Source organism: Theobroma umbraticum, unplaced genomic scaffold (assembly GCF_002168275.2).
Source record: "Theobroma umbraticum cultivar Fairchild unplaced genomic scaffold, ASM216827v3 scaffold_239.1, whole genome shotgun sequence".
In the NCBI taxonomy this organism is placed as follows: domain Eukaryota; kingdom Viridiplantae; phylum Streptophyta; class Magnoliopsida; order Malvales; family Malvaceae; genus Theobroma; species Theobroma umbraticum.
The window spans coordinates 946,192-972,574 of NW_018397273.1; the positions used below are offsets into that span (position 1 = coordinate 946,192).

General features: G+C 32.5%; 3 protein-coding genes across 5 annotated transcripts; 2 read left to right on the top strand and 1 right to left on the bottom strand.

Moving 5' to 3' along the window:
* The first annotated feature begins 6,979 nt into the window (after positions 1–6,979).
* Positions 6,980–19,403, top strand: NBS1 (nijmegen breakage syndrome 1). Of its 3 annotated transcripts, none has more exons than XM_021442229.2 (13): positions 6,980–7,364; positions 7,495–7,551; positions 7,634–7,865; positions 8,150–8,238; positions 10,208–10,338; positions 14,313–14,359; positions 14,452–14,560; positions 15,330–15,416; positions 16,617–16,788; positions 17,770–18,167; positions 18,543–18,604; positions 18,739–18,841; positions 18,927–19,403. In XM_021442229.2, exons 1-13 carry the CDS (start codon positions 7,328–7,330, stop codon positions 18,975–18,977), a joined length of 1,575 nt encoding a protein of 524 aa, XP_021297904.1. In that variant the 5' UTR covers positions 6,980–7,327; the 3' UTR covers positions 18,978–19,403. The 3 variants fall into 3 exon arrangements, with proteins under 3 accessions (XP_021297904.1, XP_021297905.1, XP_089641509.1); XM_021442230.2 differs by having other exon boundaries at positions 7,495–7,538; XM_089785383.1 differs by lacking the exons at positions 6,980–7,364; positions 7,495–7,551 and having other exon boundaries at positions 7,686–7,865; positions 8,150–8,201; positions 10,233–10,338.
* Positions 19,404–22,194: 2,791 nt separating this feature from the next.
* On the bottom strand, positions 22,195–22,918 carry LOC110426915 (uncharacterized). The gene has a single exon (XM_021442253.2). The coding sequence runs from the start codon at positions 22,817–22,819 to the stop codon at positions 22,355–22,357; it is 465 nt and encodes a 154-aa protein (XP_021297928.1). The 5' UTR covers positions 22,820–22,918; the 3' UTR covers positions 22,195–22,354.
* A 651-nt stretch (positions 22,919–23,569) lies between these two features.
* On the top strand, positions 23,570–26,135 carry LOC110426893 (NC domain-containing protein-like protein). The gene is made up of 2 exons (XM_021442225.2): positions 23,570–23,837; positions 25,371–26,135. Exons 1-2 carry the CDS (start codon positions 23,675–23,677, stop codon positions 26,018–26,020), a joined length of 813 nt encoding a protein of 270 aa, XP_021297900.1. The 5' UTR covers positions 23,570–23,674; the 3' UTR covers positions 26,021–26,135.
* Positions 26,136–26,383: the final 248 nt, after the last annotated feature.

The following is a 26,383-nucleotide window of genomic DNA, read 5'->3' on the forward strand; positions in this document are numbered from 1 at the left end:
ATGCAAAACCTTCTAGTTCAAGATCGACTATAGACAGTCCATAGTTGATCCTATGCTACCCAGTTAGCCTAAAACTGGCTTAAAAGCCCTAAAACCCGAAAATCCCTCATTTCTCTCGTATCCTTTTGTTCTCCCTCCCATTTTCTCTCAAATTTTACACCCTTCAAAACCTTCAAACTCCATCAACAAATCTTGGATTCTAAGTTCCAAAGGTTAGGATTTTCATTCCCAAAAACTTTGTTTTGGTGATTTTTGTTTTCTTTCACTAAAAGCTAGGAAATTTTTCTAGGTTTTCAAGATTTGGCTAGATCCTTTCATTTGAAGCTCCCTAAGGATAAAACATAGGTAAAATGACTTGTTTGTTTATTGGGTATGAGGTTTGGATGAAAGTTTGGTGCAAGTAATTGGAAATAAGTGAAGATTAAATAGCGTTAGAAATGGTTATTCAAAGTATTTCGAAAATATTAAGGGTTTTTAAGAATATTGATAATTAAATACCATTTTATTGGGACTTTGAGAGTATTGATGGTTGAATATCATTTTTAGGTGCTATTGGAGTAATTTGAGGTTGTCGAAGAAGTCGAGTTATAAACGAAAGGTGACAAAAGGAAAAGGCCGCTTCAAGAGGTGGGTAAATACAGTGTTTTTAATGATTTTGATATAATTAAGCATGCCTATTCTACAACCTTGAATTAAAATAAATTTTGATGAACTTTGTGATGTGAGCAAAAGTTTCAAGCTTGTTTTATGGAATCTATATATACTATGTAAATATGTTAGTCTATAATTAGTTTTGAGCATGAGGACCAAGCTTTTCAATTGTTTGATGCCTTAAAATTGATATTTGTTTATGAATAATTGTTTGATGATGACTTGAAAATTTGAAATGAAAAATGGTTAGTTTTACATAGACCCTTGCATTGGGTTAATTTGATTTTGAGACTGAAGACTTTGATTTAGTTCTTACTTCCAACTTCGATTAGATTGATGCTTAAATTCATCATTTGTTTAGAAATGGACTTTGAGCACTTGACTTCAATTGGTTTTGAATTCTTTTGATCTTGGATGGAGAATGGATTCATCTTTTCATTTGGAAATCGATATTTGGATATTTGAAACATGACACCAAATGCTTTGGTGGAGCCTACTTGAGTTTTGGACTTGTAGCTAATGACAATAGACACTAGCCATTGTGCACAATGCTCAATTATGATTGGGTAGTTGATGAAGTCCTACCCCTCTTATTTTGGTTTCGATTAGTAGTTAATACGATCCTACCTTCTTAAATTTACGGTCAATAACTATCATGTATCTGACCACTATGGTGCTACAACACACTCTGATTTAGTTGTCTATGCTACTTAGTGCTCCACAATCTATTTGCAATGATATTTGATATATGCAATTGGAACTAAATATTTGTTTTGAATTTGGGATTTTGGTATTAATATTATTTTAGCTTTGGACATTTGATTTGGTATTTGCTTGTACTCGAGTCTTTGGATTTTACATTATTTTGACCCGGGTGCTTGAGTTTCGTATTTGGTTGATGTTGGCATTTGGTTTTGATCTTCGTTTTGATCTTGATATTGGATTAGGTATTTGCCCTGATTTTGGTATTTAGACTTGGTATAATTAATTTACTACGAATTATATTATTTTGAAATTTAGTAGTTTTCTTCAAGGATTTCCTAAAGATAATAACATTATTTGATTTTCTTACAACTAAACCTTTGTTTTACCTCAACATCTTTTACAAAGCTTTTAAAACCCGATAATTATAAATTGGTTACTTGAAATTACTTGAACATTTTGCAAATTATTATTTCTCTTTTCAAATGCTTATGAATGGAATTTCAACAAAACTTTATAAAACCATTTTAAATGAGTTGTACTCAACGAGATGATGATTTGAGGTTTCTTGGATACTTGTTCATGCTTGACTCATGACTCAGACCTTGAGATGTTTGATTTTGCTCAAGAATTAAGTTCCCAAACTCTTCGAATATTTAACATGTTGATAGGGAAACTTTGATATTGCTTGAAATGTTTTGCTTGCATTTATTTTAAATGTATTTTTCATCAAATACTCTCCCATGTAGCTTGTTTCCCCTCCTTGTATTTGCTCACAGAGTTATTTATTGCTCACATATGTAAGATGCAATTGTTTTGCAAATCAATAATTGTTTGGCTTACTTTCTATTAGGAAAAGCCAATACTTCTATTATTCTTGGGTTGGTGAATTTAAGGCATCTAGTAGGCTATAACCTTTTTGTTTTGAGTCATACTCCACTGTTCCAATTTGGTTTGGCCATTATGTTGACTATCATGGATAACATTTTGCTATGTCTTATATTAAATGACGTGTATGTTGAAATGTGCCAGGGGATGGCTATACTTTGCAATTGCCACAAGACAGCCTTTTATATGTTATTTTGCTATGTGATGCTTTCGCGTTTTGAGCATGTGAATGTGCAAACTAATATGACATAATCTTATGTGATATAATATGTTCATGCATGTTTGATGTATAGTTCTATGGTGATGAGTCCCATGAGATAATTTTGAGTATATGATTTGAATTGTTCATTTTTGGCTTGCATGGGTTAAAAAGGTAACTCCCATCGATACCTTTGTGCCGATCATGGCCCCATGTTTGGGTCGTGATATTTGTTTTTGGCTCTTGGATAAAACCATCAATGAAACAAGTCTTATTATGGATTGAGAGTGTCAATAGGAACTATTGGCTCCATGGACAATAATTATTTAAGGTCAACATAAGATTGATGATGACAGACTCGTGGTGATTTCTATGATCGAGGAAATATGGAAAGTGTGGATCTTCAATTGGTGAAATTAAGGATTTTGATAATGAATTGGTCATGATTGCTTGAATTTTTGGAAATCAATCAATGAAAATTGATTAAGAACAAAAAGATTTGTGAATTTGACAAAAGATTTATGAACAATAAAGAAGTTTTGTAAAAAATGAAAAATCAATGATCAACCCTAATTGTAGGCTTTAATACCATGTAAGAAACTAAGAGATGAATTGAAATTGTTTCTTATTCAATGAATCAATTACAGAAAGGGCTTTATATGCAGTTTGCCTATATTACAAAAAAATTGAAGAAGAAAGAAAAACAGTTACACAGTTGTTATAGAATCTATTAACTAAAAATAACTTAATTTGGTTAACAAAAGCTGTTAACTTTAGCACATGAGCTTTATGCACTCTTTACAATCTCTTAATTGTTGGTATGAGCCTTACAAGCCAATCTGTGGTTGTATGGGAATCATAATTTAAGATATTCATGTATGACATTTTGTTATCTATAACAACATTGAGGTAGTTTTTTATCCATCAGTTTGTAATTTAATTACTATTTATATTTATGTAGATAAAGCCCAAAGAACTATATATACATTGTAAAAGAATTGTATTGTGATACAATTATGAGATCTTTATGTATTAAAGCATTATTCCTAAAAGTTTCTGATCATTGTATTATTAAGACGGGCATCAATAATCCTTAAAGATTGGCACATGCTATATTCCTTACTTGTGACGTAAGCTAAGTATAGAGATACTTGAAACTAGTATGTGGGCATTTTTATGAGAAAGCAAGTTTACTAACATGACCCGACATGAGAAGTGCATTTGGTATCTCACTCTAGTATCTGTGCAATACTTTTCATGTGTCCATTATGTAACTACTCCTTAAACTTGAGAGATCAAGTTGTCTTATATGTGGAGTACTATCTTTTGATTTCATCCTTGCAGGTCCTACCAAGGATGCCAAATCAAAATGTTTTTGAGTACAGTATGAAGTATATGACGGCAAATGAGTGGTCAAGATAGAAATCATCACCCTATGTGATTCAAGGGGAAATATCTCATTAATTCTTGGTTGAGATTAGCTTAATCAAATCCTTGGCCTAGGTGATTAGGAGATTATGAAATGAGTTTTATAAGTCTCTATAAAGCTAATGATCTAACTGCAAGAACAAATATAGAGGTCAATAAGAGAAAATACTACATCAAGCTCTTATCATCTCTGAGATATATGATGAGGGAATGAATTACACTAATAGACTATACATTGAAAGATTATCAAAGAACCTTTTGACTCTTCTACAATTGGGTGGCTATGATGCATTACTAGTTGACAATCTTGGTCTATGGAATTAAATTGATTAATTTAATACAAATTGGATTCATTTAAATTAATCAATAAAATAATTCAATTTCATTGGCAATATGTCAGTAACCAAATGGGTCACACATATAAAGTTACATTATAAATTAAGTTAAGAATGATAATTTAAGTTGGACTTAAATCATAAACTAGTTTAATTAACTAATAAAGCCTTAATTAAAATGGTTTAATTAAGTGCTAAGGTCAATATTATAAGAAGTTATAATATTAAAGACTTATTAGCAAACTTAATAAGTTAATTAACTTATGTATAAAGTCATCTTTTCAACCACTTCTGATTATTAGTTTTAAGTTTATAGAAAATTAATACAACTCTTTAGTTCTGCCATCCCTTGTGAGAGTTTTTTAGAAGAGTTTCTTGTGTAATTTGGCTGGAGACTAAGAGAGAGAGAAGGACAATTTGTTGTCCACTTTGCTGGCATAAAGGCATGGTTGGAAATTCCCATTTTGCTGAAGATTCCATTACGGCTGTGTGTACAATATTAAAGGTCAAGCGATTGAGTGGTTCGGGTTCCCACACACTTTGGTGTTTTAAATATCAAAAAGATACCATTTGATTGTGATATTTTTTGACAAGGTAATTAATTCTGATTGCATTTCTCATAATGTTCTGTTCGCATTAAAAACAACAAAGTGATCTCAGGTATGTGTGGCATTTTATTTTTCTATTTTGCTGCATTTTTAATTTGATTATGTCATACCTAACATTAACTAAAGCTCCAATACTATGTAGTGCACGTGCTTCTTCTTCTTTATTAATTAGCTTCCAATTCTTATGTTTTGTTCCCACATTGTCAATTCAAAAAAGACATGCGTGATAGGTGGAGGAAGACCTTATTTATAAACTCAAAACCCACCATATCTCTTAGTGATGTGGGATTTGTGACAGTTTGCACATGTTTTCATTACATTATCAACTTTAAGAAATTAGGACATAAAAATATATAAGTAGAATAAAATTAATAACATGCTTCAATACAAAAAGACCTTTTGTACATTTAATTAATTTTTAACTAAAGAAGTTTGACAATGTAAACTTGATTTGTTAAAATCATAATGAAAAAAAGATTAAATCTAAGATAAAATACCTAGACCTCTTTAAGTTTTAGCCATAATTCCATGTAGATTCATTAGTTTTCGAAATGGACTATCTGTTCTAAAAAATATCTTTCGTTGGACACATAAGTCCAGTTATTAGTCCACCGTTAAAGTTTCATTAGTTTGATGATGTGATAATATTGAAAGAATAATTTTACCTTTTATTAATTCTAAAAATTACTATTATATAAATTATATTTTTTTATTTTTTAAATTTTATTTTATTTTTGCAAAAAAAAAAATCTCTTAAGCTAAAGGAGGGGAGCACCTGCCGTGAGGTGCTCGACTAGCAAAAGAGAGGACGCCTACCGCCTAAATTGTTTACACTTTTGGATATCATTATTTAGAGCATGTTTGGCGTGGCTTTTTTTTTTTTAACTTAAAAGCTATTATAAAGTTTTCATGAAAAATAATAGCTTTTAAAATTAAACTAAAACTGTTTGGTAAATTTACTTTTTATAAACTTTGTTTTATAAATAAACTATTTGGTGAAACAACTTATGTAAAGTCTAATTTTAATTAAAATTACCATGAAGGGTATTTAATAAATAACGTTTTATTAATCACGAATTTTTTTGTTCAAAATAAAAAAATTAACTTTATTTTTTATCTATTTAAAACAAATTTTTAAAACTATAAAAAAAAATTTTATATAACATAAAGTTTATAATTAATAATAAATCATAAAAAAAGAGATGAAAGAAACCAATGAGTTGACTACTAGAACCCTTAACCCTAACAATGGAAGAGCATCCCAAAAAAAAGAAAAGAAGTCCAAGGTGGCAGTAATAATTTAGGAAAATCACGTTTAGCTATTGATGTCCCTACCAACAAAGTTCACCTTTATGAATAATATTATCTCAACAACCATAATCAACAAATATTATCTCAATTTTCGTCTAATTTATCTCAACAACCATTAACCTATTTGATTACTTATTTCAATCATAATCATCAAATATTATATACATCATAAAGAAGTTAAAAATAAATAAACATCATATAATTGTCATATTAAACAATAAACTGAGAGATATCAACTAATAAAGAGAGTTTTTAAAATCTAAAAAAATGATAAAAAATAAAATAAAAAACAAAATAGAAAGAAAAAGAAGAAATAATACATAAATGCAGTTTTGAATTTTATTTTTTTTAAAAAAATTTTGTAAGAACAAAAAAAACCTAGAATGTTGATTTGTAGTAAGGGAGTGAGGAGAAGGAGATCGATAGGAAGAGAAGGAAAAAATGTTTTATGAGAGAGTATCTTTTTGAGAAAAAATAATTCTTCTAATAAGTTGACTTGTTTTTTTTTTAAAAAAAGAGAAAATTTTTAATTGGAGTTTTTTTAAGCTTTTTTTTAGATTTTATTTTTTAAAAAAATTATTTTTTTAAAAGCTTTTCAAGAAATCATATTTGGTTTAATTTTTACTTTTAAGCAGTAGATAAGTTAAAAATAAACTATACTAAACGGATACTTATTTTGAAAATAAATGACTAGCATGAAATTTTGATTAAAATTTAAAAAAGGTTAAGTATTTCATCCTTAGATCTAATATTTTGAAAAGAACAAGAATGAAATTCAAAATTCAGACTTAACCTAACCATGAACACATTAAATCCAAAAAATACCTAATGACCTACAATACCCCATGTAACTCACTGGATAATTAGTATCACTACTCCATGGTGCATTCAAAATACAACAGTGGCAGTATTGCTTTCGCACTTTCCTTTTTCATTTGCCCTTGGGGCCTTTTAGTTCTAATCCCGATTTGTCCTTTAGAAATTTTTTTTTTTTTTACATTTTAATTTTATACCGGAGAGCCTCTCCAGTCTCCACAGTTTGTCCATGCCATTTTCTCCGCTTAAAGCAAAGACCCAAATATAAAGGTTGCACAAGATTTAGTTTTGCAGTTTCTAACAGGGTTTACGCTTATAACAGGGTTTGGAGTAATAATCTTTGGAAATTTGGTTTTAATTACTTATTATTCATAGATAGGTAGTAAACTATGGTTTGGGCTCTGCTTCCCGTGGATCCTTCCTCAGGTAAGTAAAGGTTACTCCTCCCATTTTCTTCTCTTGTTATTAGTATTATAAAATTTTTAACACAACCCCCCACTTCCCACTTCTTTTTGCATTCACATACTCGGATTCTTACTATTATGGGCAATGGCAGGTGAAGAAGACAAGTACTACATTTTCAGGAAGGGAACCTATAAAGTGGGTCGAAAAGGTGATTTTATAATTCTGATTATTGAAGGTTTGATTGACTATCTGCTGGAAATTGATTGGGGTTTTTGTCTTTTCTGTTGTAGGCTGTGATATTATCGTTCACAAAGACAAGGGAGTCTCTCGAATTCATGCAGATATAATAGTTGATGATATGACAAAATCTTCTCAAGTTAGAATCAAAGATTTGTCAAAGTACGGAACACTTGTTAACAAAAATCTCAGTTCAAAGAAAAAAGTACATGAGTTTCCAAATAAAGAAACATCTTTAGAAGATGGGGACCGGCTTTCATTTGGAACTGGCAATGCCACTTACAGGTAGCTATTAATTTATTTTCTTCTGTCTTTACTTTTCTCACATTTTCTACAAGTTTTCCAAAATACTTCTGAGTGATTTGCTTGTTTTAAATTCAGTGAATTAAGTATCAATCATCTACATCCTCTCGTGAGGTTTAGGAACTCTTCCTCGGGGTCGAGGATGATAACTTTTAGAGATAAATATAATGTGAATGTAGTAATATTTTTTTCTGGAAGTCTTTTTCTAGAAAGCTCAATGCTTTCATCTAATAAACCTCTATATTCTGCCTCTTGAATCCGTGCAGATTCTGTTATTTTCCGCTTGTATTCTATATCTGCTGTGCTGAGGTCTCCCAGGTGAATCATCATCTTCAAGACAAAGTTTCATCCATTGGTTAGTTAAAAAATATCAGTTTAGCTTGAATCCTCGTAAAAGTTTCTCCCTATAATTTCACCTTCAAACTTGTGTTTTGTTTGTCCTTTTATCTATATGTGAAAATATGTTAATGTTGCCTCCAAATATAAGAGAAGGAAAAAGAAAGAAATTTTGTTGATTCGTCCTATTGATACTTAATGTGACAGATTGGGGACCTGAAGTTCTTTTGTTCTATCTTCAAGTGGCATTAAAGGTTTACCTATTTGTTTGCCTTTGTTCGAGTTGTTTACCAGAGCAGTTTGCTTAGCATGCTTCCTAGATCTGGGCCTTGTGAAAGGTTGTCATTATTTGATTGTTTGGTGTTAACAAGAAAGTGAACAATTAGAATGCTGCACATGTTAGACGATCCAGTGCTCTTAAAACTAGGTGACTTGAGGGTGAAATTTTCAATTATGGATTTCGAAACTCTGAAAGGAGAGTAAAAGGAAGGCATAACACCCAAATAAGCCCTTGAACTTATTTAAAAACGGCAATAGGCCTCCATCTTTTATTGCATGGAATTGAGGATGTAAACTCATAGTTTATTGGAATCAGGCCTTAAATGTCACATAATATTCTGCTTGTCTGGCTGTTTTTGTCAGTAGAAAATGCTGACTTGTTTTTCTGGATTAGGTGGATAACAAATATGCATTTTAGTATTTCTAGAGAAGGGAGATTAAAAAAAAAAGAAGAAATAATGGTATAAAATAATGGAGCAAAAAAGAGGATCAAAATCAGAGGAAGAGAAAGAGAAAGGTGTTAGCTTTGACCAAGAAAAAGAAGAAAGTGAGTTAGGGTTTTTCATTTGAAGGAGATTAGAAATTAGATAGCATAAAGGATAGAAGAAAGAAAGCAATTTGTTGAGTTGTAAAATCATAGGAAATAGAAGAAAGAAAAAGGAGAATCAAACAGAGTAATTGAGAAATTTGAGATTCACAGTTACCTTACACTCCACCCTCAGAAAGTCTCCAAAATACTCTCTTTCAAATCTGTCTAGTTGATCGGTGCAGATAGCATAGATTCTCTCTAGTTCCAAATGAATCTTCACATTGTAGTTTTTGGATGCCTTCAACTGTGGCAAATTCTTGAATGTACTAGCGCTTTCAAATACTTTTCCTTCTCTTTTTTTCATTGCCTTTTGTTTTCTTTTGTCCAGATTCTTGCCTTCTTTTCTGTTTTCCTTTCATATACATGTGTAAGTCATGTGTTGGACATAATACCAAAAATCATTTTGGGGCCAATCCTGCTTTTGTCAGCTAACATTTTCAGGTTGTATTTTATTTTCCGTGTCAGCATTTTTCTTCAAATAAACGATTGCCATGTGGCTGCCAGCTATGCTAGATAACAAATGTTAGTGCCCCGTTGTCTCCATTGGACTCTATTTCACCAATTCTCATAGTTAATGGTTACAACTGTGATGAAATATGAGTTTATATCCATAATCCATTTAATAAAAGATAGGGGCTTATTTCTACTTTTGGTTGAGTTTGGGGTCTTATTTGGGTATTATGCTGAAAAAGAAGAAGAAGCAAAGAATAGCTAAGAAAGAATAAGGTTATATTCATGTGATATTCACCCTACAGCCCTCATCATTTGAGTCTTAGAGTTCAACTCAGGCTACTCAAAATCTTTACTACTTTAACGTCTGTTTTAGTTGGGCTCAATCAAAGAAGGTGGGTACCGCTTGAGCAATCCAGTGTCAATGTACTTGGAAGGCTGTTGGGTTGTTGGGATGCTGATAAAAACAATATTTAATAGGGGAATATGGTGGAGTGGTGGAAATCTTATCGTAATCTTCTATTCTTTACCTTTTTTATTTGGAAATTAAATAACGATTTTGTATTAGGCACTGCTTGCACTTCTGAGGATAGGACAGTTCTTTTTGTTATATATAACTCCAACTTTATTCTATATTTCTGGGTAACGATATGATTTCCTACTATTGAAGGTGCTCATCTTACTCATGCTTTCAGTCAAGAGTGTACGCATGTGCTCATTGATCAACAAATGCCTCTGAAAGAGGATCTTCTTGACGCAATTGTGGCTAAGAAACCTGTTTTACATAGTAGTTGGCTTGAGGTACAGATTGTGAAAGACCCTATGTTATCTTATTTAATGTTAGTCATGATGTTAAATTGCAAAATCAAAATTAATATTTTTTCAATATGTAGGCAGATAATTTTGTTTAAATGTACCTATCTTGATGATTTGAATGCCCTTGTTTCATGAATCTCTTTGCTTCAAAACCTTCAAGAATTGTGTTTTTTGTGTGGTCTTGATCTGCTTGTTTGTTTGTCTTGTCTATTGAAAAGCTATTTGCTGACGACAAGATTTCCACACTCCAAAAGTTAGGGATCTTAGTCGCTACTGATATTTACCAAATTAATGATCGCAGTTTGGGATTTTTGTAAGAATTCAACTTACAAAACCTAATTTAGAGAGTTTAGTCTTTGTATAGTGCTAACACTCTCAACAAAGTATAAAACATATGATGCTAGCTCCTAGTTTGTTATATCTCATCCTAAGTGATAAATCATAAACAAGGACTAAATATATGACAATCACACGAAGATGGGAAAAATCTAATTAAATAGAGATGAACACATAACATTGCCCACTCCTTAGAACAACTTTGTCCTCAACATTGGAATAAGGGAGCCTTCTATTGAAATCTTCCTTGGCATCTCAAACCCCATTCATTCAATGTTGCTACCTGATATTTACCAAATTAATGATAGCGGTTTGGAATTTTTATAAGAATTCAACTTACAAAACTTAATTGGAGAGTTTATTCTTTGTATAGTGCTAACACTCAAGAAAGTACGAAACATGTGATGCTAGCTCCTAGTTCATTATATCTCATCCTAAGTGATAAATCATAAACAAGGAGTAAATATATCATAATCACACAAACATGAGAAATATCTAATTAAATAGAGATGAACACATAACATCGCCCACTCCTTAGAACAACCTTGTCGTCAACATTGATATAAGGGATCCTTCTCTTGAAATCTTACTTGGCATTTCAAACCCCATTCATACAATGTCGCCATGCATGTAAAAACACTTCTTCAACCTTCAATATCCTTGAAGGTTGAATTTGAAAAAAATAGAGCCTAAGGATTTTTATTTTTATTTTTCCACAGTGTATCTTTCGAAAGTACGCGTGTAAAAGGTTGGGCATAGGTAAGACCACTTCTTCCTATAGAGGAATTTTTAGTTCTGCAATTGACGTGGTGACAAGCTATTCAACTCCTCAACCATTTGAATGGTTTTAATTGAGAATGGCCTTCTTGTGCTACTTGACCCAACAGAGAATATGTCGCCATTTTAGATTGATTGTTCTGATCAAACTTTTGAGAGACCAGTTGATTGAAGCAACATCATGGAAATGGGCAATGTGATATCTTTGGACGGTATTCTAGCTTGACAAGTCAATAAATTTCCATCTTGCCTAGCTTGTGGTACCAGTAGATACATACCAAATACAAGGAGAGTGGAAGTGAAAATAAAAGTTTTCAGGGGAAACTCAACTTCTTGGATTATATTAGAATTCAAACCTACAAGACCAAATTTGAGAAGTTAGTATTTATATAGAGGTAATACTCTCAAGAAACTATTAAAGTAATGATATTATCATTTAGTTGAAAACAACCCTGATTGATAAATCATGCACAAATAGTGCATACTTCCTCCATTCGAAATTGAATGTGTAATTTTCAAATAGCACAAAGGTTTAGAAATGGGGTGTTTTCTCCTTTCTTTACAACTTTTACCCTTCAAGTGTCATAAAAAATTGAGCGGCGCATCTAAAGTTAGCATATCAATGAAGGAACATTGAAATGCTTTCCATTTGGAAAAGTGAACATTATTATGAGGTTAGCTTAAAAAGGAAAAGTGAACATTCAATTTGAGATGTAGGGAGTAACTCAGAAATCACACCAAGATGAAAGTATCTAACAAGCAATTATATATAAACACATAACACTACCCAAGGAAGATTAGGATAGAGAGAGAACTAGAGGTAAGAGTGCTTATCTTTGATTTTTCTAGAATAAAGATATCTTCATGTAATCCTATTAGAAGATTGTATTTTTTTAACTCAACTCTAACTAGGAGTTACCTTATTAACTTGAATCGGATTCCAATTAATTACAAATCTTATCAAGATGGTCATATGGATGTTTTAGAGTTTGGATCATAGTTACTTGGAATGTGGTCTCTCCTAGGATGTGGTATGGATTTGGGGACGGGGTACACTGGTTAATTATTTTATGGTACGGTTCTTTTTTGGGCTCATTGTATGCTCTAAAATATTTTGGCATCATATTTACTTTTAAAAGAGTATAGGTGTTTTTTTCTTTAATTACAAATGTGTATTTTAAGAATGAACAGATAAGTTTATAGATATTTTTATAAGCAACAATTTTCATGATTGTAAGAAAATAACAATGAATATGACTCTAAAATGTGTTTTTTGCATAATTAAATTTCTGCTTTTAAAGTGAGAAAATAACAATAGTAAATCTTTGTAGTAGTTTTATTTCCCTTTTATTCTCCAAATAATGTGTCAGTCAATTTACTTAATTTCTGATAATTAAAGGAAACATGAGGAATGAAAATGCACCAACAATAAGTAACAAGACAAAATGGAAATCCACTCAGCATAATATAGATTAAAATTCTGAATCATGCTATGCAGCTCTCTGTTTTTTATCTTTTTACCTGGAGCCAACCCTTGAGTTTCGAGATTCTTCCTTTATTTTTCTATTTTAGAGTCAAGATTGAGTGCTGGGCATGGGTATGTTCAGTTTTTTTCAATGTTTTTCTATATGTTTGGAGGTCAATTCCATACGCCTGTTCATCAGATAAGTGTCTGACGCAGGTGCTTTAAGGGAACAAAGAGTTGGAGGAGCATAACCTTTGTACCCTTTCAACTCAGGCTGAATTGAATGAGCTTAATAAACTATAGTTTTTGTTACTTAAAATTTGCTGTACTGGCTTTTAGGTCTCAAGTCACCACTTTAAATTCCTTCAACTAGTCAACCAGTAAGGACAAATAGTTTGAAAAGGTGCTTATATCCTGTATTTGCCTAATACTTCTTAGCTTATATGATTTATTTGAGAACTTAAATAATTGGAACATTTAGTGAAAGCTTCTTCCCTTCTTCCAGATACTTTGCTTAAGTTTGGCGGGCATTTTAAGCCTTGAAATAGAGTGGTTTTATATTTGGATTACTAATAAATATAAAAAGTTGTGTATTGAGGCAGGAAGAAGGATAGACAAGTTTAACTTATTTAAGTAATGCTTGTAAAAAATTGTTCTATATTTTTTAACTTAAGTATGCTTGTAAAATTGTTCTATATTTTTTCAAGAAAAAGAAGTCAAGTAATCTACAATAAACTCAATTATACAAATTGTTAATTTAATAGAAAACTGTTCATTATTAAACATTTGATTATTAGCTTTTTGTATTTGTAGTAAATCCTGATTTTTGTTGACTGGCACTGAGATTCATTATCCACATTTGTCCTCCAAAAGTAGTCACTTTGCAAAGAGATACATTTAGGAGTAAAATACTGAAACAGAATATAGTAAAAATCTTCTCAATTCAAATGGCCTAATTTTTTCCTTTCATGAATCTTTCGAAATTGATGGTACATGAAGAGGTAAATTTTCAGTCTCTTGAATAACTGAAATATACTATAAAATGCAAAAAAGTGGAAGAAATTAGCAAGATGTATGCTTCTATGAGCTAGAAACTTAGTAAAAGAGAGTGTTTAACCTGCGAAGATGATACTAAATTAAGATTATAATTTTCTCTATCACTTACTGTTAAACAATGTGGTATCTAATATATGCTACTATACCTAATGCAAATAGATTGATTGTGGAATAAATTTTCTACTTTTAAACAATTCAAGAATATTATTTGGAGGTCAAACTAATACAACTTTGTTTTATTTTTGGGTGAAATTCAAAACTGTTGCTTGTCTACTTTAGTTATACTTCTTCCCTATAATTGCACTTATTGCTGTGCTTTATTTAGTTTGTTACAGAGAAAAGCATCCGCACTGAGGTTCCTGGCTGCAGTTCGTAAGTAGTATTTCTAGTTTTATATGTAGTGGGTTAGTTTTACATTTCATGAAGTTTTTCCATAGTAAAAGTATTTGTATTTTCTCCCTTAGCCATGTTCCAACAATTATCGTGGATGGAGTCTCCGTTGAAGTTTCAGATGCTAACACTCGTGAAAACTGTTTGAAAGGATATACATTTTTGTTGGAATCAACATACATGGTGAAATTTTCTTACTTTTAATTGCTCTGATGATTTTAATATTTATTTTTATTTATTTTTTGTCCAGAATCCACAGTAAATGGGTGGGGAAAGAAGAAAGTTGATGCCATTTATATATGCATCTTTTGCTGTGGAGATTTTACTTTATGTTCACACATTCTCATATGCACATGTTGATGTTGGTGTGCTTGCTTGTGGGAAAGCATTTAATCTTTTCAATTCCTGTCTTATGTTATGGTTTTCTGGACAGTTTGTTGCTACATTGGCATGTTGGAAACTCAAGGACATGAAATAGATGGACTCTTGTATAAGCAACTATAAGAGAATTTCACCAAATTGACCTAAAGAGCATGTTAAACTGTGAGGGCACCTGTATTTTGTTTTTGTTACTTTTAAGTGGTATGCTTGCACGTATAGTTTGATAATACAAAATTTTTTGAATTCCTTGTTAGCTCCTGAAGACTTAGTTTAAGCATAATCCTTTTGTTATAAAAACTCATGTACTTAGTCATAACCTTCAGTTTTAGAGTTTTATGGAGTTATCATGTGGTGCACTTCATCTTTATTTCAAAGTTTAAATTTTGAAACTTCTGTTCTTACCTAGAAATCCTTTGTATTATATGCCAGCTTTTATTGTTCATCTCTTTGGAATGATATAGTTAGTCAAAGAAAATTTCCTACACCATAATGTGCAGTCGCTAAGCTTAATTTGTATCTGGGAACATTGAAATGAGTACTGCAGATGTTTATTTTTCCTTGTCTGATGCAGTACAATTTTGGGGATAGATTGCAATCGCTACTGGAAGTGAGTGGTTCAAGGAGTTTCTGGGTTGAAGATATTTGTTCAAGTAGCCAGGTATTTGATGCTTAATGGTTTACTCTTTGTCTTCTTTTTCTTTTCCAAAAAAATATCAAGCGTCTTGGCACTATGACATGCCCAAAATGGTTAACAGGATATTATTGCAATTACATAGATATTTTTTCTGGTTTGTTTTATTGTACTTGATATTTTTGATATGTTGTACAAGTTCTTACAGAACATTATTGACATGCTTGATCATGCATTTATGATGTATTATAACACAAAATGTCATTACTGTGATGAATATACCGAGAATTGCTCCTTTGACAAAAGTTTTAGTCTAGAATATTATCCTTTTTGTTCATCCACCCATCCCACCCACGAATCCCTCAGGACCTCTGGCATAGGTTTGGGAGGTAAACTTAGATTTGATAATCTGAACCAGATCGCTTGGTTGAAATTAAACAAGATGCATAGCAGTATGCTATGTTTCTTTATTGCTGGGATTAATAATGTTTCAAGAATAGTCTTGGTGTTTTACCACAACTTACCAAAGGTCTTCTTTTAAACAAGATGTGTACCAAAAACAAGATGCTTAGCAGTATGCCATGTTTCCGTATTGATGGGATTAAGAATGTTGCAAGAATGGTCTTGGTATTTTACCTCAGATTACCAGAGGTCTTCCTTTTACTTCAGTGCATAAAGAACGAATAATGGCAAGCCTTGTGAACGTGAAGAAAAGAGTTGCTCCTGCTAAATTTTGTCCCCTATGCCCCTTAAACTACTGTCTATTTTTCAATGTCCTAAAAGGAAGGGTACAAGTTGGATTGCTTAGGCAATAAGTGGGATGTTTTCTTTGGTGAGACAGTGCTTTAAAGTTTAAACCATCAAACCTCTCTAGCTGAGTTGTTAAATATAGTTGATTGTTTTTTCTATAAGCATTAATATGTCATACACAAAAGCAATAAAATGATTAGGGAGAAAATTTGGGAACAGGACCAAGTATTCCTTGTGGCCTTCAAGTGATGTTGCAAGAAAGTTGGTTTACAGTTATGATGGAATGTCAGTATGTGTAGCAAGTGCTTGAGTTTATTTGATGGATGCCAACCTAGTTCTGCAAATGGAAATATGTTTAAAACATCCCAATAATTAAAATTTTGCATTTTACTATTTATTTATTAGTTGCGCTTAGAGTGATAAGCTTGCAAATCTGTTATCTGCATGTAGGCCTTCTAATGAACAGTTTCCTTGTAGGCCTCTAAGTGTGGAGAAAATATTCATCTTGCATACGTCATCCCTGCAAGATCAGCAGACAAGTTTGATCACTTAGATAAACTCGGTTTGTCATGTAGAGTGAGCGAGATGGCGTTAATCCGTGCTGTTTTATCTGGAAATTTGGATCAATCAATATTGATTTCATCCTCAGGTAAGTATTCATATTATATTCTGGACAAGTGCACATTGTCACAACTTGATATCTCGTGTGATTTTTTTATTTTTGTTCATCAACATGGATTTTACATTTTAGTATAAGCCGCATTGGGACTTGCTGTTTTACTAGTATCTTTCCAATCATATCTAGTGATCCCTTTTTTTTTGGTTAAAACTAGTAATCCTATTTTGACTTAATGTCTATGAAGATACTTGCTTGGGTTTGAATTTGCTTGATATTATTTATCATCAGGTTTGATAGTTGTTATGTCTCCTCAGAGAGGGAACTAGAATTCCTTGAGCACACTCAACCTCTAAGTTTTTCGATTAAGAATTCTCCACAGGTACAAACTTACAGTGACATTAATTTATAGAATTCTTCCACCTAGTTTCATACTTCAAATGAATGTGTTATTCCTAGATAAAAAATTTTAAAATATTAAAACTATCATCTATCTGGATAGGAACGATTTCTAATCAATAATAAAGATAAATATTAACTGGAGCAAATACATTTAAAATCCACAATAGTATTCTTTGGAGGATGGAAGGGAGAGTTTAGTTATGGGTTTGGATTAACATATATAAGATTTTGGGTTATTTTAATATTCTATTCACCAAACATTTCAAAGTTTTCTTTAGAATAAACTTTATAATTGTTTTTTCTGCTTAAATAAAAGTACTTTATCTATAAAAATTTGTAAAGGATGCATACCTTTACAAATATTCTATGCCACTGTATCCTCTGTAATATTTCTATATCAGCTTTGCAGTTTCAGTATCGACAATTTTTAATGCATGGAGATAGTTTCATTCGAAAATTTTGAGCTACACACACTGGAATATGACTTTTTGTCTTCTTTTCGAACTCATTCCTCTACTGTTTTCTGTTTCTCTGTTTCTTGGAAATAGCATCTACTTATAATATATGAATATATTCGTAAGATTAAAGTTAATGAGTTATATCTCTTTGCAGTACTTGTTTCTTCTTCTTGCTCCACAGACGAAACAGTGGTAGCAGATTCTGATGAGGAACATGAAGCCGCTACATCAGTTAATGCAAATGCTTCTACCAGTAAGGTTGGATCCCAGAGTTGTGTAAACAGAGAAGAAATTTCCATGGAAGCCCCTAACTATGTGAGCAAGGCGGAAGTATCCACATATCATGGTGCTACTAGATTAGAGGATGGCCAGGTGACCTTTAGAGATGATAATGGTTGTTTGACAGCAAGAAGAGACAAGGCTGAGGAGTCTGAATATGGAAATTCTGATATTGTTTATAGCCAAGTTTTAATTGTTAGAGATGTAAATTTACCTTCCACCACTAACTTTATAACAGACAAAAGAGTTACAAACTACAAGCGCTTTCGCAAGGTAATGACTTTTATATTCATGCAACCTTAGGTTTCATTTTCCTATTATGTCATTATTTTATGTTGGCTAATTGTTCTGACTTTTGTGTGAATAAAAATGTTGAGACATAGACACTCTGCCCTGTTCCTTCTATTTTTCTTTTGGATCTGACTGTGGAAATGAGGTTTTTTTTTTTTTTTTTTGTCACTGATTTCTCATGTAAGCACATGTAGTTTGTCTGCTAGGAATTCCTTGCCAAGTACATATAACTTGGAAAATCAGGGTTCATTTTGGCTGCTAATTCCCCTCATGCTATGTGGTTGGAATATTAAATGCCCCAAGTCTTTTTGTTTCTTTGTTTATTTTTAACTTATATTTGAAGATCTATATATATAGGCAAGCATTCAGTCAGGAAATAGCTTCGACAATCTTGTTCCATTTTCGAAGTATCCTTACAAGTGAGATCCTGATTTCAGAGCTCTATTTGAATTTCACAATATGTTTACTCGTTTGGATATTCTTGTAATGTATTTGTTTTGTGTGTGTGTGTCTGTGTGTGCATGGTTGATGTGTTTCCTTTTCTGGATCCTAGAAATAATGAATTTGGGAGTGAGGAGTTGGCTGAGTCTGTTAAGGAGGAGAAAAAGAGAAAGAAAATGGAAGCTATTGCAGAGGACCTGTTTAACAATGAAAAGGTCAGGATTGTGACGGTTTTTTTCTCTCCTGGATTTGATTTGATGATATATCCCTAGTAACCTAGTATCCAATTTAATAATGTAGGGAAGACGGCGTGGCTCTGGTTCTCTTCGTGGACGTCGTGCTCGGGGTTGACAAAGGTGAAGCATTAGTTGATTCCTTTTTCTATCATTAGTATGCTCCTCTGTGTACAAAGAGACACATAAGTTGAAAGAGTTGCGTCATTGCACGAAGGCTTTATAGTAGTTGGGACGTTTCCCTTATCCAGTATATTAGCGTTATAAAACTGAAAGCAGCATCCATGGAGAGGTAGTGAAAACATCTTTTTGTTAAGATAACTAAGGTGTGAATGTAAAAGCTTTATGCAACACATCAAGTTCTTCAACAACAGCTAAAACAAGAAGGGAATGTCCTTCACCTGGCCTTTAAACACTATTTCTTTCTTTGTTTCAGTATTTGTAATCACTAAATTTTGTTTATTCATGTATTCATTTTCCTTTGATTAAGAAACTGATTGATTCTATTCCACGGATGAAAATAATTTGTATCGTGGATTTTATTTGACTAGGAAGTCAATTGGGTTGCCAACAAAAATCCCTTGCTTGGATTAGCTTTTGCCTACTCTTCCTTGGTTGATCGAGACTCCCAAATCTAACCCTGAACCCAACCTCAAGTGTGAGAGTGAACCAATCTCAATTAATTATAAGCAAGCTTGTTCAATTGAAAAGATTGATTTTAAATACAATTTTAGAATTCATTTAGTGTATGTTCACAAACTAACTTTGCATTGTTCATTTATAAAAATATTTTAAAATAAATTAATAATGTTATAACTTTTTTTTTTTTAATTAGTACTTGCGTTGTTTTTCCTTTTAAGACTTGTTTGTTTAAATTCGTTTAATTAGTTTAAATGAAATGGTCGAACTCGAATCTGGATCTTGAATTCAACCGAACATTAATCGAGTCAAAACAGCATTTTAAAAACTTTAACCAAACACGAATCGAGCCTAAACAACATTATAGGCTCAGGTTGTTCACAGCGCTAAACCTAAGCTTCACCGAATGTTTTGGGGACCAAATTGACCAAAAAAGTAAATAAAAGGCTTTTCCAACTATATTAGCTTATACAACAATATGTTATATAGTATATGCTTATTACATTAGAAAAAAAGCTTTTAACATTTGATTTGTACCTAAAAAGCATCTGTATTATATATATATATATATATATATATATTGTATCCATGTAAGTCCTAAACTCTTTATCTACAATGAAAAATTAAGAATCATATTATATCACAGGCACAAAAAATGCTGACATTAAGTCTGGTAACCGTCAATTAATTTTTTTTTACGGTTTATGGGCTTGTATGAGCACAATAAATAAATAGAGTTTTTTTGAAAACAAATCAAGCTTCTTTAGATGCCATAAATATATAAACTGACATAGTTTAAGAAATTTTTTTATTATTTAAGCCTAAATAGAATGATGAAGAAGAACATAAAGTTATGGCGGATACTTTTTTTTTTTTACTTATTAAAGTGTCACTAGAAAAAGCAAAAAAAAAAAGGTGAAAAACAATATCATAGCATAATTAATTTAAAGGGGATAAATAATTAAAACATAACACTAATTATAACACAATTAGTTCATTAAAAAGGTAAATCATGCATTTTATCATTTAAAATAATAACAAACTTTTGTGTATATAACTCTTTAAATTTTATTTGCTTCTGTATTCAAACCAAACCACACCACCCCACCCCACCCCTTTTCTTTTGTTAACTGAAAACAAGGAGCAACTAGCCAAAATGCCCACCAAATGAAACCTAGGGCATCCTATTTTATTGCAATAGCACCCTAACATGTGCAGCTGGGATTAAAAATATTCAACTCATACAAACACAAGAAGTAAAAAAAATTAAGTAGACCTAAACAGGCAACCACCAATGACTCCATCATTATGATACTGCTAAATGCCCCAGTTCCCCATCACCTCAAAAAGAGACCCTACCACAACAATCTGAAACCATATAAAATCACCCCATATCAAAACATACCTAAAAATGACCTAATTAAAAACTCAAAATCAAGGTATCACTGCAACCGACAAAACAGCAAAAACAAAAGGATAAAACAAAAAACTAAAACAAAGTATCTGGCAGCAGCCTGAACATTAAATAGAAGAAGTGCAAAACCAAATCAGAATGAACAAAAGAGATACCTTTTTTTTTTCCTTTAAAGTCTTAAGAAACAATAAAACACATGGCTGAAAAATTGTAATTCTTGACATATCGCATGCACACTGTAAGGAGCCACAAGATCATCACAATATATCCACCGTTTTCTCATCATCATCATCATCATCAGAGAGAGAGAGAGAGAGAGCAAACACATCATCAACAACAGGGAATGAATTCAAGGAAGAGCCAAGAACCAGACATAGAGGCAAAACCCACAATAGAGCGGTAGAGACTTCACAATCACCTTAACAATTCATACACCTCCTTCAACAGGTCAGCTTCATTTAAATTAAATAAACATAGATATAAGAAATTGACTCAAAACAAGTTAGCTTAGATGCTAACTAAGCCTTATACCATAAATCATCCCTTCACGGAACTCCAATAAACAACCATTCCCTAGCATGAAAACTGTAGTATCCAACCAGCATAAAGTCCCACTAGTCAGGTGAGGTGTTGAATCAATTCCGAAGTACAACCAAATATTAAGGAGACTGTTATTTATAACATATTTTATAATTGGATATACAACAAAACTAGAAACAACATATGTGAACTGAGGTATTGGCTTTTATTTTTAAAGGGAGATGTTAACTGATGCCTATTGGCACTGATAAAGAGATTTAGAAATCAAGATTAAATCAAGTGCACCACCAAACATACCAACAAAGTAACACTGTCTTTTGTTTCATATGCCAGATAATGTTATGCTACAGAACTGCAGATGACAGTAGATGATGGACAGTACAAATCATTAGCAGTAGCACTCAATCAAATGAACAACATACGAAAACAAACAACCTCAAATGTTTGTATGATCATAGAACAAAAACTACAGATAAAGAGATTATCACTACACAATCAAATAAAGATAAGGCCAATAAGCAAGTATTAATAATCTTAAAAGATGAAAGAGAGGATTTATTTCTAACATTATCACATACAAAGAAAGGAAAAACAATCTATTACAAAACATACACACAATAAAACTCATGATATCATTACTATGTTTTTTCCACACAATTCCAATAATCGATGCATCAATTCCTAAGACAATTCCTTATCCTTTTTCATTTGGGTTTGCATCCCAGGATGCGGAGGATCGCAATTTAACAGAAACATCAGAAGAAAGCACACAGCAAATAGCATCGAAAGTATTACAATAGTATTTGGATTACATATCATGAAAAGAGTTAATACAAGCATAAACATGAGTTTGCGAAATACACAACAACCAATCCATGAATTATTGTTATTATATTATGTGATCAAAGGGCTTCCTTAACGCTAACCGCAGGAATCTTTACATACCCTATCTTCTTAGGGCTAAATTCTTCATCGCTCTCATCATCCTCCAAACAAGCGCGATGATACTCCAAGCGGGCAGAGAAGAGTGTCCACACCAAGTACATGGTGGCGGCAGTGAGAGCGCCACAGCCGACGCCGAAGAGGAGAGCGACGACCACGCTGAGAATGTCCCTGCCGCGTTGACGGAGAGAGCTAAAGTCGTAGGACAGCCTGGGATCGGACGGCATGGGATTCAATTGGCGTATTTCCGTGAAGACGGTTACGAATCCGGAGGAGGCTGAGGAGGAAGGGTCGTTAGGGTTTTGGAAAGAGAAGGAATAGGAGGAGACGAGGAAGGTCTTGCAGGGTCGTGCTGCGGCTGAGATTGAGAGGAGGCCCACCGCCAGGATTGTCATCGCAACCAGAGACGCAGTCCACCTCCCCATTTTTTCTCACTGGAATTTCGTTTCTCGATTTCTTCTCCTCAGTGATTACAATTCCATACCACACATCGCCACTGCAGATTTTATAAACCTTTTCTTCCAAAAATTTTCTTTTCTTTTCTTTTGGAATAATTACACCTTTAGTCCTTATAGTATCACAAAATGTTCAATCTGGACCTAAACTTTATTTTTCAACGACAGTGTCCACGCCGTTAAGACAACATATGACAAATAATAAGAAAATTTAGGGACGTCAATTTCACCCGATTTCCAAAAAAAAAATAAAAAAGGGAAGAAAAGGAGGAGAAATAAATTTCCCCGCAAGGATGGGAAATATAAGCATTATCTTATCCTATCTTGATATATATACACTCTTGTTTCAAATTGAATTTTTATTTTAATTTAAAAATAATATCCACTTTTTCAAAATATTGCTATTATCGAAATAGTAGTAGGTTTTTCTAACTTTTATAATTTTAATTCATAAATAATTAAAATCTATAAATTACTCAATATTGATAGAATTAAGAAAAAAAATATTGAATGAAATTCGTGCACGTATAACCCTTTTTACATATTATATAAATCTTAATTATATTTTTAGTGAAAAATAATTTTAACGAAAGTCAATTGTTTTTATTAGAACTTTTATTTATAAATTGAATAAAATTTTATTAATAAATAATAAATATATTTAAAATGATAAATAAAAATTAAAACGAGTAAATATATAAAAAGGGGAGGCGACGTTGACGGTGAGGGAAGCCACGTGGTCCTAGAGCAACGGAATGCTTAGTGTGTAAGGAAAATGGGAATGAGTGATGAAATGGGGAAAGGATTAGCAGAGGAGAAACGGGAATGGGTGAAGAAATAGGGAAAGGAGTAGAAGAGGAAAATGGGAATGAGCGAAGAATTCGATCGTTGAAAATGGGAGTTTTGTCCAACAGGATTTCCAGAGAAGAGTTAAAGCCTGGAGATCACATCTACTCGTGGAGGCAGGCCTACATCTATGCGCATCACGGTTCGATTTTAACTAACTTAACTGCCTGCATTTCCTTTTCGACAAAGATCCTCTTGCATTCAAGTTCTCAACATATGTATGTAGTTATTGCTTGATTTGACTCTGATCTAATTACTTTTGCCCTGTTGAGTTGTTTCTGTGTCTGGGTGAGTGTTTGATCAAATATCAGAATCAGAAATTAATAAACTTCATTGCTTAAGCGTTATATATTCTTATCGGATTTTATACATGTCCAACTAAATCGTGCTAAAAGTCATAGCGTGAATCGATTTGGGAAGGAAGCATCATCTTAGGAGAGGGATAAAGCAAGGCCATTTAATCTGTCTTATGTGGAAAACAGATAGAGAACGGAGAATAAAATATCTGCCCTGCAAAACTGATCCATTGCAACTTGCAAGAATGATCAGCTTACTGGAAAAGCAAGGCCATTTTCGTGTGAGGCTGGGTGGACACGAGCTGTGTGCCTCCTCCCTTAATCTATTAGATTAGATAAGATAGTATTTTTTTTGGTTGTGATTTGTTTTCATTGTTATTTGTCATTTGTTGACGATATGGAATTTGAGCTTCATCCTATGATAAGACATTTAACCAAAGATAAATTGATAATGGTCGGACAGACTCGACTTGAACATAGGGCCTCAAAAGCCTTCCAAATTAAGCAATTTGGGATAATAATACGTGAGATTGATTGAGAGATGCATGTGTTTCAAGATAGAAGAAAACATAAGCTAGATGATTACTTACTAGATGCAAGTGAATAGAACACCTGTTACTATGATCTTCTGTAGCAGTTTTCGAAGAGTGTTCAATTTCAAATCTCAGTGAACCAAATGACCAAAAAGGTGAAAACCTTTTTTCAAATGTAATGCTGCAGAGGTAAGTTTGATTCATTTCCTCCTCTAAATTGTAAATATCATATAGATGCTTAACCATTTCATCTTAAAAGAATCCCATCCCACGATCAAGTTTTGGCTCTCTATCCTCCACTTTGTGCCTTAATCCAAAAAAATCAGTGTAGAGACAAAGGAAGAGAGTGGGAAAGAGGAAGATAGGGACAGAGGGTTGACAGAATCATGCAACCTGTTTCTTCTTTCCTCAGCTTTAGTATGTAGGACCATGTGTGGGAAAAATTTTGGCTTATGTAGATATTTCTTTTGGGTAGTTTACTTTTTCGTAGATGTATGCATGTGGGCATTTTGTACTTTGATTCTCAAATTACAATGCCTAATTGGGTGTTAATCACAATTTTGATTAATTAAGACTTGCATCGAGATGTGATCATTCAGTAACTTCCAGCTTAATAATCTACTTTTATCCCAGTCACATGTCCCTTCAATTATCGTTAATGATTTTTCAATTTTTATGAAGTTTATTAGCTTATATGTTAGATTATAGGACCAACATATATGTAATGGTTGACCAATTGCATTTAATTAATACCAAATGGCTTAGGATGAAAATTAAACAACTTAAGCTTTACATGATTCTGCACTCCTAATCACAAACTCATCAACCTTTGTGCCATGATATCAGGGATATATGTAGGTGAGGGAAAGGTGATCCACTTCACTCAAGGAGGTGGGCGAGAAATCAGCACTGGAATTGTATTAGATGGTATCATTTTCAGGTCATCTCCCTCCCGACGTTCACCTAGGTCTTGCCTTGTATGTGGTGATGATCAATCAAGGCTTGATGGTGTCATCTCTTCCTGCTTAGACTGCTTCCTAGATGATGGCGATTTGTACCTATTCCAATATGATGTTTCACTCGCTTTCTTTCTTGCCAAAGCTAGGGGAGGAACCTGTACTATGGCTGCTTCTGATTCATCAGAAGATGTTCTTCATCGTGCGTTCTTTCTTCTTCGGAATGGCTTTGGTGTCTACCACATTTTCAAGAACAACTGTGAAGACTTTGCACTCTATTGCAAAACCGGTCTACTAGTGACGACAAGCATTAGTGTGGGTCGAAGTGGGCAGGCGACATCATTCTTAGCTGCTGCTAGTGCCATTGTTTCTTCACCACTACGATATTTGACAACTAGCTTTAGCGGCCTGGCCGTTGTAGGTTTTGGAATGTATTGTTTTAGCCGGTTGGTTTCAGACATCGGGGTTCGACGTGATGTAGAAAAAGTTCCTGTCGAAAGGCTTGTGGGGGTTGTTTCCGATTCTGGAGTACAGAACTAGTATTTTCATAGCTGGATACGTAGTTATTAATATTGTATTATACATTATGCAATACAATATATATAAAAAATTATATGAATGGATATGTTGAATTGTATTTGTTCAAATATTAAAAGTATATCATACATAAGTGATATGTACGGTGTAATGATATACATAAAAATTCGTTTTATTTATTTATTTTATTTTGAATTAGTAAAAATTTATTTTATTTGGAGTTAGAATGTGAAATACCTTTTTTTTTATAGATTTTAATTTTAAGATTTGGATTTTAGACAAAAAGAATATTGAAAAAATTTCAAATTCACCTTTTTTACTTTGATATGTTAAATATTTTTTAACCTTTAATTAAATTAACATGAA